Genomic DNA, 17,688 nt, shown 5'->3' on the forward strand with positions numbered 1-17,688 from the left:
TTTGATGAATGCGTGTGAATTAAAATTGACCAAATCCATTTGCGGATATGACACGGCAAAATGAATTGTTGGGGGAAAATGCGAGAAAATTCCGTGAAACTAATTTGGGCGAATTCACCCGTTTCTACTGATGAGCATCAACATCGTGCTTGGTGCAGAAAGCACATTTGTTTTTACAATATCCCAAATACCCGAACTGCGTAGAAAATCAATGACATGCATATGCGTTTCGAGCACGTTGCATATAAACGTGCATGTGCAGAAGTTCAATGACACGCATATGCGTTTCAAGCAGGTTCCATAGAAACACACACGTACTGTACCACACAATGTAATTCATGCACTACACTATTATTAATATACAACATATTCTCTTTACAGGTGAAAATGTGCAAGAGCCAACCAGCTCGCAGAAGATGTTGAATGAAGTAGATTGTATATTTGGAAGAGGTGCGTAGAAATTTGTATTATTGCATACCTGTTTTTCATAAAGTCATTTACTGTAATCTAATAAAAAATTGTTTATATTTTAAAATACTTTAGTGATCTTACATTTTTAGTGGAATAAGTGGTGGGTTACATTGAAATACCAATACAGATCATATCATATCGTACGAAATGAACGAGAATAAAGGATGGGTTACATTGCATTTAGATTTTGAAGACACACTAACACACTAGCGCCTACTATCATTTCTGCAGAGTATTGCAACCAACCCAGTAACTCAATTTTCCCAGCTGCAACGCATTTGCGAATCAGCTGCTAGCAGCCGAGAAATGATCGGGGGCTCATACTATATCCGCAAGACAAATGTGTGAGTAAATTACGCTAAATCTGTATAATTAAGTAGTAAATTTGCACAGTAGGAGGGGCAGATGAATAGCCTTGAATGGCATTCCTACTCTCCTACATGACAAATACAGTCTTTTTATTTCTAATTGTCATGTGTGCATGACTGCATGCAGAATGCAGAAAGAAGTCAATATATTTTAATGCACTCTATTATTTTAATTTGACTGCATCTCGTACTTTCCTGAATATGTCCCATCATCTCTTTACTGAAATGTTAACTCTCTGCTTCTTTCTGTCTGTGTCATTCCTTTGTTCCCTCCCCTTCTCCCTCCTCCTGACCCTGGCAAGATTCCACTAGAGAGCATGAGATTAGTTTGCAGGGAGTTTGGGAACTAAGATGCAGAGCCACCAGAAAGAGCACCTATACAAGATCTTAGTGATCGGTGACCTCGGAGTGGGAAAAACCAGCATCATTAAGCGTTATGTTCACCAGAACTTTTCTCCACATTACCGGGCAACCATTGGGGTAGATTTTGCCTTAAAAGTGCTGAACTGGGACTCGGACACTGTGGTGCGATTACAGTTGTGGGACATTGCTGGTGAGTAAACAAAGCAATACAATTGACTCATGTCCAAATCTAATTAATTACATGGCCCATTAACATTTGCTTGCTCTCAAAATATTTTAACTATTCATTAAGAGAACAGTGAATACAGAATAAAAAGTTGTTTATAAGAAGCTGGTGCATATAACAGTATTAGTATAGTATTTTGTAGTTTTGATATTGAGCATACTGTAGTACAGTAGTATTTTTAATGCAACATACTGTAGTACTGTATTTAATGTAGGACTAATGAAGTGATGGACAATTATATTCCAGCCTCTCATAATGGGAGCACAATCTGTGTTTCTGCACAAAAACGTATCTCTTCTGTGCTATAGCAGCTTAAATAACATTATGATTTACAAAATGTTACTGGTTGACTTTTTTATGATATATAGAGATAACGAAGTATTAAGTACTTAATTGCTCTCACACCTAAGGTTGGAATAGGTATTTGGTATATAAACAAAAGTTAAATGTCACAGCTCATGTACAAATTCCATTATAAGTTCTCCCTCTGCCAACTGCAATGTTAGAAATGTCAGCAATGTCTTTGACCAAGTTACAGTATTTGTCTGAATTTTCATTACACTTTTTGTTGTATACTTTTAATGTATTTCCTTAGAACATAAGGAAATACTGCATGTTCTTCAAAATGAACTAAATACAGTATGTTGATTGCATTTTCCATATGTGAACACACAAGAAGATTTATAAAAGAATACAGTAGCATTAAAAAGGGATTTACTTATAAAAGTCATTAATAGCTGCTGGGAAGTTGTCAAAAAGGGCACAACGTATTACAGTACATGAGAAGTATGTCAGTAATTCATGGGAAAGAATAAGAAAATTATTTTTATAGGCGTACCTAGCCAAGGAATACAACATTTACATTTGTCCGAAGTGCAACATACTGGTATGATTTTCTCCAAGACCTTAAAATTGTCTTTCATAAATGTTATGCAGTTGAGTAATTGGACATATATTTAAGTTTGTTCTTAAATGCTGCATAGTATGTATTGTTCCATCTTTGATCTCTTATTTATGGGGGACTCATGCAAAAAAAAATATATTTCATTTTGCCTGGTTTACCCCAGCTAGAGTAGGTGTTACATGTTTTAATACACATGACAGGTAAAATCATACACTGAATTGGAAATCAGATGATGGAGTTTAGATTAACTTTTGAACTGTTCTTTGTCCATCTTCAGGAATTTAAATAGGCTTCATATACAATGCAATATTTTGTTTTCATATTTGTATATTAATGAAATATTGTTATTACAAGTCAAGTTACAGGATCCCCATAAGATACAATATACAGTACCACACACCTAGATACACAGATATGTTAAAAAATAATTGAACACAATCACAATTTTTTTTTTTATTGTCTATTGACTTTGCGAAAAACATTTTCTGTTGTGTAAGTTTGTACATTTTTGTATTAAAAAAATGACATAAAAACGTACATATGTTCTTATTTTTTCTGTGATATACAGTATAGATTGATACAGTAGATAGATTTTGTTGTTCCATTATTGTTCAGAGACTGAAGCCTACTTACAGTACTTGGGAGCATTGGAGGAATGAAATTTGCTGCAGGTTTTCCTGACACCAATGTTCAAAAAGGCATTGCAAATCTTTGCTACTAACAGTATTCTGCTATTTCATTTAAACCACATAACGATGTCAGAGACATACAGTACATACAGATCTCTAACAAGATCATACATAAAAAAGATGATTTCCTCTAGCACAATGTAGACTTGTTGAAGATGCTTCAGGTCATGTGCTGTCAGATCATATGATACAGCTTTGTGGCCAAACTGTTGAATTAAAAAAAGTAAGCTCTGGCCATGCAGAGCAAATAAACCCATTCCCTGCCACAGCCATGCAAAGAGCTTATCTTCTTCATGCAGAAAGAGCTACAAACGAAAGAAAATGTTTCAATAACATTGGGCCAACTTAGTGATACTGTACATTTACACAAATACATTTTTCCCATGTACTGTATGTTAAAAATACGAAAAAATTGAATTTTGACTAATGTATGTGCAAAGATAAAATTAATACACATGAAAAGCTCTAAGGGTCTTTTCTGATTCTGTAATTAAAAAATGTCAACATAGGCAGAATAACTCCACCTATTATTACTAGTACAACTTGTGCTTTGCCATATTTTTTTAAATTCTTGTGTGGTATTATATTAGATTAAGTGAATAGTTGAAAGCATGTTACACATTTGTTTTGCTCAAATGTGCCACTGTTAGGTACATGTAGTCGCAAAGCAGTAATATTAAAGTTCCCCCCTTTTTTCTACTTTTTTTTTTAACCGTATTTTATATGTAGAACATGTGCCAAAATATAATTCTACATTCTTACTTAAACTGGCAATCATTTGGTGTTCCTGTTATAAATCTGTAAAAATCTTGATTGTGTGCCTAACATAAATAATGTCTGCTTCAGTCATTGTAACTTAACAGCTATGCCCAGGACATACTTGAAAACGAGAGGTAACTCTCAATGTATTACTTCCTGGTAAAACATTTTATAAATAAAAAATAAATAAAATAAATAATGTATCCTTACATTACTAAGGTAACATTATCTATTGTTACAGCTTTCAGGTCAAACTGCTGGGAATATTGGCAACAAATTATCACAAACAGGAAAGTGTTGCAAAGATCTTGCAATGATTGGGAGGTGGGCTAAAACTTGTTATAAAAATCAAATGATTTTTTAAAACTCATTAAAAATGGCATTAAGATGTGAATTTAAAAAAATACAGTAAGGATTTCTAATTCTACAGAACTGATTTATTTAAAAAGCCCATATAACATTTCATCTTATGTTGTTTTATAGCAGTGCACTGTCTGTGTTTGACAGCTTCTACAAGGGACACCAGCATTCAATGACAAAATATATCTAGTCTTAGCCATGTAGAATCCTTAACTCTCCCTTCTCCTTGTTACCCTACCAACCCACAAAACCTCCCCATTTTTCATTATATTCTATTTAGTCACAATCATATACACAAATTAAGAGTACATTGCCACATATGTAAAGAATTGTATATAAACTCATACAACAGTCATCAGTCATACTCACCTGGTGGACTAATAGAATTTACATATTTGACATTCTGTGAGAGGACACCACCGTGCTCTGCAATTATTTATTTATTAATCAAATGTTTTACCAGGAAGTAATACATTGAGCGTTATGTTTCGTTTTCAAGTATGTCCTGGGCACAGAGTTATGATGACAATACATGGTTACATTAAACGAACAGAGGTTATACATTATATTTAAAGACATTGCATGAACAGTTACAGATAATATATGTTATAGGCATATGTAACAGTTACAGACAGATTAAAATGTGAGACAGCATTAGTTTTGAAAGAACTTAGACTGTTGGCGGCTTTGAGAGTCTCAGGTAGATTGTTCTAGTTGTGGGGTGCACGGTAAGATAAGGAGGAGTGGCTAGATACTTTGTTGAAACTTGGGACACGTTTGGGAAGTCTTTTGGAGTCTGATCTCTGGTGATAAGTGCTGCATGTGGTATGGGTGAGAAGCTTAGCTTGTTCAGATAGAAGGGTAGGTTGCCCAGAAAGTATTTCAAGGCAAGACATGAAATAAACTTTGCACCTAGACTCAAGTGAAGGCCAAAATAGTTCTTTGAGCATTTCACAGTGATATGTGTTGTAGTTACATTGGAGGACAAAGCGACATATTGAGATGCAGAGGATGTATAGTTTGGGGTGCTGTACCATATACTATGTCCCCTTAGTCTCCAATTGGCATTGGCATCTGCTGTGTGATGAGCTTTCTGACCAGATGGCTTTGGGAGGATTTGTTCTGATAAAATACACCTAGTTTGGCATAGGTTTTGTATGTCAGGGTATAAATGTGCAGCCCAGATGTTAAATGGGAGTCAAACCATATGCCCAGAAATTTAGCCTTAGTCCCAAATACCATTGTTACAGACAGATTTCTTTGGAGGAAATTCAGTTTTCAAGTCTCAAAAAATCAGATTGAAGTATGGGTCCAAGGTCAGAGAGGCTAAGGCTGTGTGCATATAAGATTGTGTCATCCACATACATGTGCATTGAAGCTCCCTTACAAGCTATACGTAGATCATTGATGAAAACTGAAAGGATTTGGGGCCCCAGAACAGAGCCTTGCACAATACCACAGGTGATATCCGATGGGTTGGAGTTAGGACCCGAGATAGACACAGTTGGGAACTACTCGATAGGTATGAGGGAAAACAGTTTATAGCATGTTCCCCTATTCCAGAGCTCTGAAGTTTGTTTAGCAAGATAACATGATCAACAGTAACAAAAGCCGTTGGAAAATCTAAGAATATTGCACCAGTAAGTCGTCCCAGTTCCATTCCACATTGGATCTCATTGCAAATTTTAAGGAGGGTAGTGTCAGGAATCGGCATTCTCCTCGCTTCCCACACAGAGCACTCCCTCTCCGCAGGGAGCCCCTGGACACACAAAACAATCCTGCCTTACCGGCCTCCACGGTTCCTCGCCCCTGCCGCCGTCGCGGGATCACTCCCCTCGGCAATTCCTCTGCTCAGCGCCGGGCGCGCCCACGCCCTCCTGCACGCACACCTACACACACGCCAGCCCCAGACGTTATGTGCATGCATTCCCAGCTTACAGAGCACACGCCTAACAGAGCACTTTTAACCACTGCTCCTGCAGTGAGGCGTCGCCCCCAAGCATCACACAGTTCCATGCAAATCAAGGATTACACTCAGCTGGGCTGTAACACCTCCCTCCTATCAGGGAAGACTCATTGCAGTCCTCCAGGCCTGCCCCCTTTTCCCATTGGCCTGCCTAGCTTTATTATGCCTGTGCTTCCCATCACTCGTCGCTCGACATAGTCTCTGTATGGAAGTACTTCTGTATTCTCTCAGTGTTTTCACAGGTTCTGACACGGCTTGTACAACTACCCCCTCTGGCTCTCGATCTCGGTACCCCTTGGACAACGCTCACTCTGGTAACCCCTTGAACACGGCTTGGACTACGACCTATCTCCACTCTCCACTCCCTGACCTCAGCAAGGCATTCATCACTCTATCTCTACAACCGGTACCGGCAAGTATTGTCTACCTTACTACACCTGGCCTGGCAACGCTTCATACCACACTCCGGACACGCACCCTTTGCTGCGGGTGCGTGTATTACCACTTCCCCCTTCAGCTCAGGGGACGGGTCTGGTCTGGGGGCAGCAATGGCGTAACATTATGTCGAACCCACAAGACGCAGACCAGACCGAACTACAGCAGTGTCTCTCTAATCTGCTTCAGCAAAACCAGGCCATGGCGGATCAAATTGTGGCACTTTGTACACCAGGTCGCTGTACTCTCAGACAGGGTACCGACCGCGACCCCGCCAGATGTAAGCCCCCAATCCGCAAGCGCAGTTAGCAGATCAGATGTAAGGATGCCTCCCCACAAGCCTTATGCAGGTGAACCGCAAGATTGTAGGGGTTTCCTAAACCAGTGTGAGGTGCAGTTTGAAATGGCCCCCCATCTCTACAATACTGATCGCAAGAAGGTAGCCTACATTTATAACCTCCTCACTGGCAGCGCCCTGGCTTGGGCTTCCACGGTTTGGGAGCGACGTTCTGACCTTACCCAAGATTACCCGGCATTTAAAGCCGAGTTTCAACGGGTATTCGATTCCCCCGCTCGTCGGGAGATGGCATCTGTTTCTCTCCTCCAGATCACTCAGGGATTGTGACACAGTATGCTGTGGAATTCCGGACTCTAGCAGCCGAGACTAACTGGGGACAAGAGGCTCTCGTCTCCATATTCTGGCAAGGCCTGGCAGATCCCATCAAGGATGAACTCTCTCTCCAATCCAGGCCGGATCAACTGGAGGTCCTGATTGATTTGGCCATCCGAGTGGATCAACGGATCCAGGTACACCGCTCAGAGCGTCAGTGCACTCGCTTCCATAACTTTCAAGTTCCGTTCCCCAGTACTCTCAGCAGCACTCCTGCTCCCCCAAGTACTACCACACCTCTTCGTCCTGCACTGCGGTTGCCAGAGCCAATGCAATTGGGGGTACAATGCATCCGCACACCGATACGGCAGTTCCGCCACGCCGGGGATTGTGTTTCTACTGTGGATCCATAGAACATCTGGTTCGGGAGTGTCCACTGTGTCCGGGAAACGGGAACACCCAGTGAGTACAGAGGGGCTCTCTCTGGGTGTAATGTCTCCACGTCCCCTTCAAAAAAAATGAACTCCCTAAGAAACTTACATTTCCAGTCTTCCTTTCAGGCGATAAGTTCAAGACTTCTACCGCTGGAGGAAACTTCGTGGATCTTGAATTCGCCAGGGTAAACCGTATACCACTAGTGAGAAAGAAGGTTCCCATCGCACTCGTCGGTATCGATGGACGTCCTCTTACCCCGGCCCACATCTCCTTAGAGATGGCTCCCTTGCTTCTGTCTTCACATCTGCACAAGGAGACCTTAGTTCTCGATGCCATTCACGCTCCTGGGATACCCATCACCCTTGGTCTTCCTTGGCTACAGCTTAACAATCCTCTCATTGACTGGACTGCCTCCGCTCCCATTTCCTGGAGGTCGAGGTCAGGCGAGACTCATCAACTGCTGGCCAATACCTCTGTTCCCGAAGTTATTCTACCTTCCGTTTACCATCAATTCCGGGACGTTTTCAATAAGGTACAGTCAGACCTCTTGCCTCCACACAGGACTTACAATTGTCCAATCGATCTAGTTCCTGGTTACTCCCTACCCAAGTCCAAGACCTACCCCTTGTCGTTACCAGAATCTCACGCTATGGATGAATATATCCAGGAGAATCTCAAGAAAGGCTTTATTCGTCACTCCAATTCCCCAGCAGGGGCTGGGTTTTTCTTCGTCAAGAAAAAGGACGGGTCGTTGAGGCCTTGCATCGACTACAGGGGTTTAAACCAGATAACTATTAAAAATCGTTACCCCCTTCCCCTTATTACCGAACTGTTCGATAAATTACAGGGGGCCAAGATTTTTTCCAAGTTGGATCTGCGTGGTGCCTATAACCTGGTACGCATCAGGAAGGGGGATGAATGGAAGACGGCCTTCAACACGCGTAGTGGACACTACGAATAGCTGGTAATGCCTTTCGGCTTATGTAATGCTCCCGCTGTCTTCCAGGATTTCATCAACGACGTCTTTCGTAAGGTACTCAATATTTTTGTTATTGTATACTTGGATGATATCCTGATTTTTTCCAAAGATCTCCAGGACCATATACGCCACACCTCCTACGTCCTTTCCCGTCTCCGTGAACACCATTTGTACGCCAAACTGGAGAAGTGCACCTTTCATACGACCTCTACTCCGTTCCTGGGGTATATCATTTCCGATGAGGGGTTTATGATGGACTCCGGTAAACTTCAAGCAGTCACTGAATGGCCAAGACCCAATACTCTCAAGGCCATACAACGTTTTTTAGGGTTCGCTAATTACTATCGTACGTTTATACGGAGTTTTTCCACCATTGTGGCACCCCTCACTGCGCTCACCACAAAAGGAGCTGATCCTTCTGCTTGGTCATCCGATGCCATCTCTGCCTTCGAGACACTCAAGGAAGCCTTTATATCCGCACCTATTCTCCGTCATCCCAACATCGAACTTCCCTTCGTCCTGGAGGTCGACGCTTCTGATTGCGGCGCTGGTGCCGTTCTTTCCCAGAGACCCACGCCCCAAGATAAGTTACATCCCTGTGCATATTTTTCCAAGAAATTCTCGTCTGCCGAGAAGAATTATGACGTGGGTAACAGGGAACTTCTGGCCGTGAAGATGGCTCTTCAAGAGTGGAGACACCTGCTGGAGGGGTCAAAAGAGCCGTTTACTATTCTCACGGACCACAAGAACCTTCTTTACATAGAGAACGCTCGACGCCTTGGTCCACGACAGGCTCGTTGGGCTCTGTTTTTTTCTCGATTAGATTTTCACCTGTCCTATGTCCCCGGGACCAAGAACGTAAAGGCAGACGCACTCTCCCGAATACATTCTTCTGAAGAGAGGCCACAGGAGTCGTTGGAGACTATCCTTCCACATGAGAGGATTGTCGCCATGTCTACGTTCAAGAATCTTGACAAGATTTTGCACTCCCAGAGACGCATTCCCAAGGACTTGGTCGTTCCCGACAACAAACTCTTTGTACCATCCAAATTTGTTCCAGAGGTCATGTCTTGGGGTCACTCCTCTAAATCTGCAGGTCATCCAGGTTTTAAGAAGACTACTGATCTCATTCGTCGGAATTTCTGGTGGCCAAGGATGTCTCAAGATATTCTGGAGTTTACCCGCGCATGCCCCACGTGTGCTCAAAGCAAGACTCTCCGTCAAAAGCCTCAGGGTTTTCTGTTACCCCTTCCAGTTCCCGACCGCCCCTGGTCCCACAATTCTATGGACTTCATCGTGGAGTTGCCCAAGTCCAGAGGAATGAACACTATCTTGGTGGTCGTGGACAGTTTCTCGAAGATGTCCCATTTCATTCCACTTAAAGGATTACCCACCTCCCCCGCCCTTGCTGATATCTTTACGGAGCAGATTTTCCGGATTCATGGGATCACTTCGTCCATTGTTTCTGACAGAGGTTCTCAGTTCGTATCCAAATTTTGGAGAGCTTTCACGAGGAGATTGGGCATCTCTTCTTCCTTCTCTTCCGCCTATCATCCTCAGTCCAATGGACAAACGGAGAGAATCAATCAATCCCTGGAGAAGTACCTGGGATGTTTTATATCCGATTTCCAGGATGATTGGGCTCAACTCCTCTCTTGGGCAGAGTATGCCGTCAATTCTGCAAAAAACGAGTCCACCCGGGAGTCACCCTTCTTTATAAATTATGGGTTCCACCCTCCCTGTCTTCCCATCCCCAACATTCCTTCTGGAGTACCAGCCGTAGATGAATGCATTTCTTCCCTCCAAACCGCATGGTCCAGGATTCAGTCTACCCTTCTCAACTCCTCCCGCAGATCGAAACTACAGGCCGATCGTCGTCGTCGTTCGGGCCCAGTTACAAACCAGGGGATTTGGTATGGCTCTCCTCTAGGAATATCCACCTCAAGGTACCATCTCCTAAACTGGCACCTAAGTTCCTGGGACCCTTCCCTATTTGTGAACAAATCAATCCTGTGGCATTCCGGCTCCAACTACCACCCAGTATGAAGATTCCCAATGTCTTTCATGTGTCCCTCTTAAAACCATTCATCTCCAGTCACTTCTTTCTGGATCAGAATCGTAAACCGGATCCCATTACTGTATAAAATAACGAGTAATACGAAGTTCACTCTCTTTTGGATTCTCGCCTATCCAGGGGTCAGCTCCAGTTCTTGGTGCAGTGGAAGGGCTTTGGCCCTTAAGAGAGATCCTGGGTACCTTCAAAGGACATTCATGCCCCGGCCCTTCTTAAGTCCTTCAGGAAAAAGTTTCCAGAGAAACCGTTCTTGGACCGTCCTGAGGCCGTTCCTGAAGAGGGGGTACTGTCAGGAATCGGCGTTCTCCTCGCTTCCCACACAGAGCACTCCCTCTCCACAGGGAGCCCCTGGACACACAAAACAATCCTGCATTACCGGCCTCCACGGCTCCTCGCCCCTGCTGCCGTCGCGGGATCACTCCCCTCGGCGATTCCTCTGCTCAGCGCCGGGCGCGCCCACGCCCTCCTGCACGCACACCTACACGCACGCCAGCCCCAGACGTTATGTGCATGCATTCCAAGCTTACAGAGCACACGCCTAACAGAGCACTTTTAACCACTGCTCCTGCAGTGAGGCGTCGCCCCCAAGCATCACACAGTTCCATGCAAATCAAGGATTACACTCAGCTGGGCTGTAACACCTCCCTCCTATCAGGGAAGACTCCTTGCAGTCCTCCAGGCCTGCCCCCTTTTCCCATTGTCCTGCCCAGCTTTATTATGCCTGTGCTTCCCATCACTCGTTGCTCGACATAGTCTCTGTATGGAAGTACTTCTGGATTCTCTCAGAGTTTTCACAGGTTCTGACACGGCTTGTACGACAACCCCCTCTGGCTCTCGATCTCGGCACCCCTTGGACAATGCTCACTCTGGTAACCCCTTGAACACGGCTTGGACTACGACCTATCTCCACTCTGACCTCGGCAAGGCATTCATCACTCTATCTCTACAACCGGTACCGGCAAATATTGTCTACCTTACTACACCTGGCCTGGCAACGCTTCATACCACACTCCGGACACGCTCCGTTTGCTGCGGGTGCGTGTATTACCACTTCCCCCTTCAGCTCAGGGGACGGGTCTGGTCTGCGGGCAGCACCGGCGTAACAGGTAGTTATTGTGGAGTTTTTGGGGCAAAGACAGATTGGAGTAGACTAAGAAAATTTGTCTGGGTATAGTAATCGCTTAATTTTTCAATGACTTTGGATAGTATTGGGAGAAGAGAGATTGGCCTGTAGTTGGAGACAGTGTTTTTGTCTCCACTTTTGAAGATTGGGACAACTTTGGCAGTTTTACAGCTTTTAGGGCTATTGCCTGCAGACAAAATAGAGTTGATTAGGGAAGCAAGCAGTATGGCAATGGCTGGGGCACCGAGTTATAGGAACTTTGATTGCAGCAAGTCAGGTCCAAATTGACTGCTTAGTTTTTATTTGCATAGCGCTTGTATAATCTCCTCTTCAGATACTGGGACAAATTAAAAAATTTTGGCAGTGTTGGGAGAGGGTGCGGCTATAGATATTTTCCCAGATTGAGCTTCATGCATTTAGTTTGGGTTGCGCTTTCCTAATAAGGAAGTAGCACACCCCACAAAATATTCATTGAATGCATTTGCATTGCCTGTGAGATTTGTCAGAGTAACGTCTTCCTTTTTTATATTAGATGGTTGTTGGTGGCTAGAAGGCTGGAATATAGTGTCGATGATCTTCTAGCAAGTATCTGTAGTTAAGATCCGTAGTAGTGTCAGTTACTTTGCAGTTTTTCCACAACGCATCCCTAAAATAGAAAAGTGCAATAAGGTCAGATGTAACACATGGAAGGTGGGTCCACCATATTCTTATTCTGCGTAACGGAGCATGGGTATCACAGAGTTTTAAGAACTCTGTTTAGAAATAAAAAAGCGCAGAATCGGGGACAGGTATCAAGTCGATTCTGAATCAAGAGCAGTTGGTAAGATCAGCCAGAAACTGTTGTGTGTTAAAGTTTCCAAATGTTCTAGTGAGTAGAACATTAGGGCTTGATTTGGATGGTCTGATTTTCCTTATGCAGCACACTATTGCATGGTCATTACAAATGGCAGGTAGGATACCAGATAATTGGATTCTGATGGTATTAGAGGATATAATCTAGTCTAGCAAGGAATTGTGAGATTTAGATTTTTCCATGTGGGTTGGAAAATTTTTTGGGTAAGGTTTAGTGACTTGAGTTGTGTCTGGATTTTACTGTTTTTAGAGTCAAGCCAAATGAAGTTGAAATCCCCAATAACTAAAAACTCACATTTCCAAATTCAGAGAGGAAATTGAGTCAAGAAACTGAGTGATATTAGTTAGGTATTGTAGTGAATTTTTAGGTAGATAGAAGATGTCAGCAATAAGAATGGGCTTATAGAAGGGGAGACAAATTTTGCCAACTGGGATTTGAAAAGAGTGTGGGTTCGGGAAGCAATTTAGCAGCGTAAATTGTAAGGTGATTTTAATATAAAGTAACACCCCTCCTCCTCATTTTGAACTATATTTCATAGAAATGGAGTATCCCTGAATGGGGATAGTTGCATTGAGGATTTAGAAGTTAGTCATGTTTCTGTGAGAATGATGTCTTTAGATTTATGCATAAGGCACCATGCCTTTAGTTCACCCAGTTTGGGCAACAGGCTAGAGATATTTATATGGACGACAGATAACACGTTTTGAAATTTGAAAGGGGCATTCTCAGGGGTATGAGACAGAATTGAAAGGGGGGGCTGGGTTAAGTTCAACATCCCCTGCTAAAGAGAGTAACAATGTAAATACAAATTTGATTAAATGTTTGCAGGCTATACGTTTTTGGTGTTTGCCATTAGAATGAGTGGTGGTTTGTGTACTGGTTTTCAGATTTCTTCAACAACATTCAGTAGATAACGCAAGGTTTTTTAGTAGTCCAGGGTGTATGATGATATTGGGTATGGGCCAGGAGGGAGTAGTTTTGTATTGGATAGAGAGAGTAACATTTCATGAGGTCACAATAAAGAACAGAGTTGTGGTAAATAGCAGGTTCATTATCACAAAGGTAGGTAACGTTGCATGAAGATGTGGTAAGTCCAGTAAGTGTGTGCATTGAGCAGACACAGATGTGCTTTTTGCCTGCCACTGAAACCGTGCTGCATTGGGAAGTGCTTGGGTGTGATAAGGGATTGCAGAGGGATTTGGGGAATAGGAGATGAAGTTGTATGCAGACATGTGCTGAAAGGGACAGCAGAAAATAAAGTGTTTGACTGTGAAGGGGTTAACCAGGCTCACTAATAAAGGTTAAGCCCACTTGGTTACCCCTGATGCATGTGTTGAGGTCCTAGAGTGTCAGCTCTTGGACTCAGACGTCAGAAATGCATTACTGTGACTGTGTGCATATTATGCGACATTAAAGATTTATTTGTGTTTTGCCTTTCCTGGGGTGCTGGGACTGGGAGATTTCTAGGCTGTAAGTTTCAGGGTGGGTTTGACGGAGAAGGTCTTTACAGAATGTGTCTATGTATCGGGGTTCCAGAGGTCCTGGATACCCCAAAAGTTGGATCTGGGAATCGAGTGATATTCTAGGATACAGCCAAGCACATTTTCCGTGCAAACTCTGACTCTGAAAATGTTCTTACGACTCACCGCCAGGATTCCTGCTGCAGCATCATCCAGACAAGGTAAATGGGCATGAAGGGGTTAATGTGTACCTGCAACCATACAGGGGGTCCCTAGTATAAAGAGGGGTCCCTGGTACAAGGAGGGTTGCCCAGATCCATGCCCAGATACCCTGAACCTGGTATAGAGGTTCAGGGGATGCTCCAGCTATAGGATAAAGCTGAGAGTGATTTCTTGTGTGTACTGCACCGACACACTTTATTCGAGCAAATACCCAGTATGTACCTGGCAGATACCTGGAATGCGCCGCTCCTCACCTCTGACAAGCCCCGTTGCGTTTGCCTTCCCAGCCTGGGTTCATGCCTGGCTGACGGGCGGCTGATCTGTTAAATGATAATGATTTAATAGGCTGCAATGCTTCGCGTGTCTACCAGATGGCATAAATTCATGAATTGTAATGCAGTATATATATATATATACTGTGCAGTATTGCAGCCAGCGGGAATAAAATGCTTCAATCCCTGCCTGGAAAATACCTCAATGCACTCGGGCAGAAAACAGTCACAAACCTCAATACACCCGGGTATACCCGAATTCGTGGGACTAGCCGAGCTCGAATAAAGTGTGTCGCCAGTGTAAAAGGTTTAAAAGTTATTTGTAGAGTGTGCCAATAATGAGGCTAGTGAGTGTAGGCAATATATACCCTCACTCCATCCCTGACACCAGAACAGAAACTTACACCTCTTTATCACACAAAATACAGGACGCAGTATATTTTATTAAAGAGTTATATTTAATAGGTTGTGACAAACGCCCCTCTTTTGTAGTGCCGACGCCTGTCTGGGTTCTTCCCGACACAGTCTTCTAGGGTTATTTAATACAAAAAACAGGATCATGCAAAGTATTAAGCTGCTTAACTCAGGCTTCTGCCTGCTTTATTTTCATCCAAGTAATGTACTGCAGCTTTAACATGTGAAGGTTAGAGGTACTCAGATACTTTCATTCAGCAGTTCACACATTTCAGTGTTACAGTATTTCCCACATTGTTATTTCAAGTAAAAAAGAAACCAAATGATATAAACAAAATCCTATCCCTTTCAGGGATCTAACTACACATAGAATCAGCCTCTAACTGCTGCTGGGCCAACTAACCTGGTTCCCCCAGTTTAAAACAATGCCCTCTCAATTAGGGTCACTAGATACAGCATAGTCCATTACAAACAGTAATACATCTTTGTTTGGCTTATCTGTTTTGTGGTGGGTACTCAGACCCAGGTGTCCGGCAAATCCTCTGGGACTGTGATACTTGGAGGGGCCGTCAACCCCGAAACTGGAAACAGGGGAGCAGCGATACCCCCAGCCTCCAGGCTCTAAGGAGAGAGTGAAATGCAAAACCTCTCTGCTCTAAGTACCTGTGCATGTGATTAGAAGAGCAGGTGAGGGAGAACTAGAGCCATTGTAATCTGTGGTCTGGATTTTCCATCCAGCTGCCTGAGTTAATGGGAAGATGTGGAACGGATCATTTTTAACTATTCCTGCACTTTCTGACCTAAAATGGGGCAGAAAGCTGCCTAACATCTTTGGACTATGTCACATATCCCCCTCCCCAGCTCACACCTACTGGGGTGAGCGGCCATGGACCTCACTGAGGTGAGCGTCCTACCTGAAATACTTGAGCTAACTCTTCAGAACAACATTAAGTATTCACATGACATGAATATGAACTTCATTATATAATTTACCAACCGAAAGGGCCATCAACCCTGTATATTAATTTGTAGTTTAGCTACATTTTCAACACAGAGAACCAATATAACATTGTAACATTGACAAAATGCTTATTCTAGAGGTCTAATATACCTTAACTACAATAGCTTATTTGCATAGTTAAGTGTCCGTGACATAGTCCACACGTGTAATAACAAAAAAAAATATCGGTCAATTCCCCAAACACTTTTTTTTTTTTTTTTTTTCTTTGACTTCCAGTCCATTACGTTTCCTGACTTTATTTCATAGGCTGCTGCAGCCTGCAAATGACTGGACTGTTTCTTTAGCCTCTGACAGAACTCTGGGGCCGGATAGTCTTTGTCTTTATATTGTGGCCCAGAGTGGCGAGATCCGGAAAAATTCAAGGCCAGCGTTGACCTTCGTCGCTTTTGCTTTGCAACCTTTGAACCTTTATGGTACTTCTTACTGCCATGTATTTTCTCAAGACCATCACTCTCAGAGATTTGGGATTTCCCCTCTGGGGCAATTATATGGTACTTAGAAGATGAAGCACTGATTACCTTGATGGGGCGCTCAGTAACTCCGGCTGTACCCTGAGGCATTTTACCTTTGCAGCTGGCAGGCATGTAGTGTTGGGCCTCTCTTTCCTGAGGCCTACATTTATTAAGGCGGAAATACCGCTGTATAACCAGTGACGCATTTCTCAGGGTTTGATAGCGAATCCTGTTCTGTGTCATCCTAGTCAGAGACTGGATCTTTATAGTTGCTCCTTTCATAATGAGGAACCTGTTTCGTACCATGCGGGCACGGTAGAATGATTGAAGTACACAGGCTGCTTTATTCCGGCGATTAAACTGACGAATTTTCATCCCTCTGTAGGCAGCCTGTAGGATGATAGTTGCGGCGCGTTTACGCCGATAATTTTCTCTTTCCCTTCTTCCTTGGATAAGAGCTTTGCAGTGATTCTGAATTATTCTAATGCTTTTCTCCTTTTTCAAAACGTTAAGTTCCTCCACGAGAGAATTCTGTTTTGTGCATACATGTCGCAATTCTGTTCTCAGAGCGTCCATTTCTTCCTGGTGCTGGCTCTGAGTGTGCATCAATGCATTCTGTAGTGCTTCCTGCACTTCTAACTTTTCCTGAGTCAACTGTTTCTTTACTTTTTCTGCTTGGTCAGTCAAATCTGAATTTTCCAATTTCAGAGTCTCATTTTCTTGCTTTACAGTCTCTAACTCACTTAGGGCAATCTCATGGGTTTGCTTCAACATTCCCAGCTCTGTGTTCAGACCGTGGCTCTCCAGGCGTAAGTGTTGCACCTCTGTGCTGAGCGCATGCACCTCTTGTAGAGCCTTCCCGTATTTCTGTTTTAGGATAGCAATCAATTTGTCAGACTTCCTCTGTTTTTCATCCATGGTGACAATTACGGTGTTGGCCTTTTCCAGACTAGTCGTCACCTCTTCCAGCTCACTCCGTAAGAGAGACTCTGTTTTCTTCAAAGCCTCGTGCTCTTGTAAAGCTGGAAGTATACACCTCTGTAACTCGGCATTCGCTTCTCGCTCCTTGTTCCAACATTCTCGCACCTTATTGTTAGATTCTTGCTCCTTCTTCCAACATTCTCGCTCCTTCACCAATCCCTGCCGCAGGACTTCATAATCATGGCGGGCAGCTTGGAGTGCAGAAACCAAAGCCTCTTTATCCTGGTTCAAGGATTCAGCTTCCCTTTGCT

The 17,688-nt window shown here is 43.2% G+C and overlaps 1 protein-coding gene across 1 annotated transcript in view; it reads left to right on the forward strand.

Moving 5' to 3' along the window:
• The first annotated feature begins 1,150 nt into the window (after window positions 1-1,150).
• The window catches only part of RAB38 (RAB38, member RAS oncogene family), a 103,649-nt gene continuing 87,111 nt past the window's right edge, over window positions 1,151-17,688 (forward strand). Inside the window, exon 1 of the mRNA XM_075592563.1 lies at window positions 1,151-1,392. Coding sequence (XP_075448678.1) covers window positions 1,191-1,392 — 202 coding nt within the window. The 5' untranslated portion in view covers window positions 1,151-1,190. The remainder of the gene's footprint in view (window positions 1,393-17,688) is intronic.

The sequence above is a fragment of the Ascaphus truei genome, chromosome 3 (genome assembly GCF_040206685.1).
Source record: "Ascaphus truei isolate aAscTru1 chromosome 3, aAscTru1.hap1, whole genome shotgun sequence".
In the NCBI taxonomy this organism is placed as follows: domain Eukaryota; kingdom Metazoa; phylum Chordata; class Amphibia; order Anura; family Ascaphidae; genus Ascaphus; species Ascaphus truei.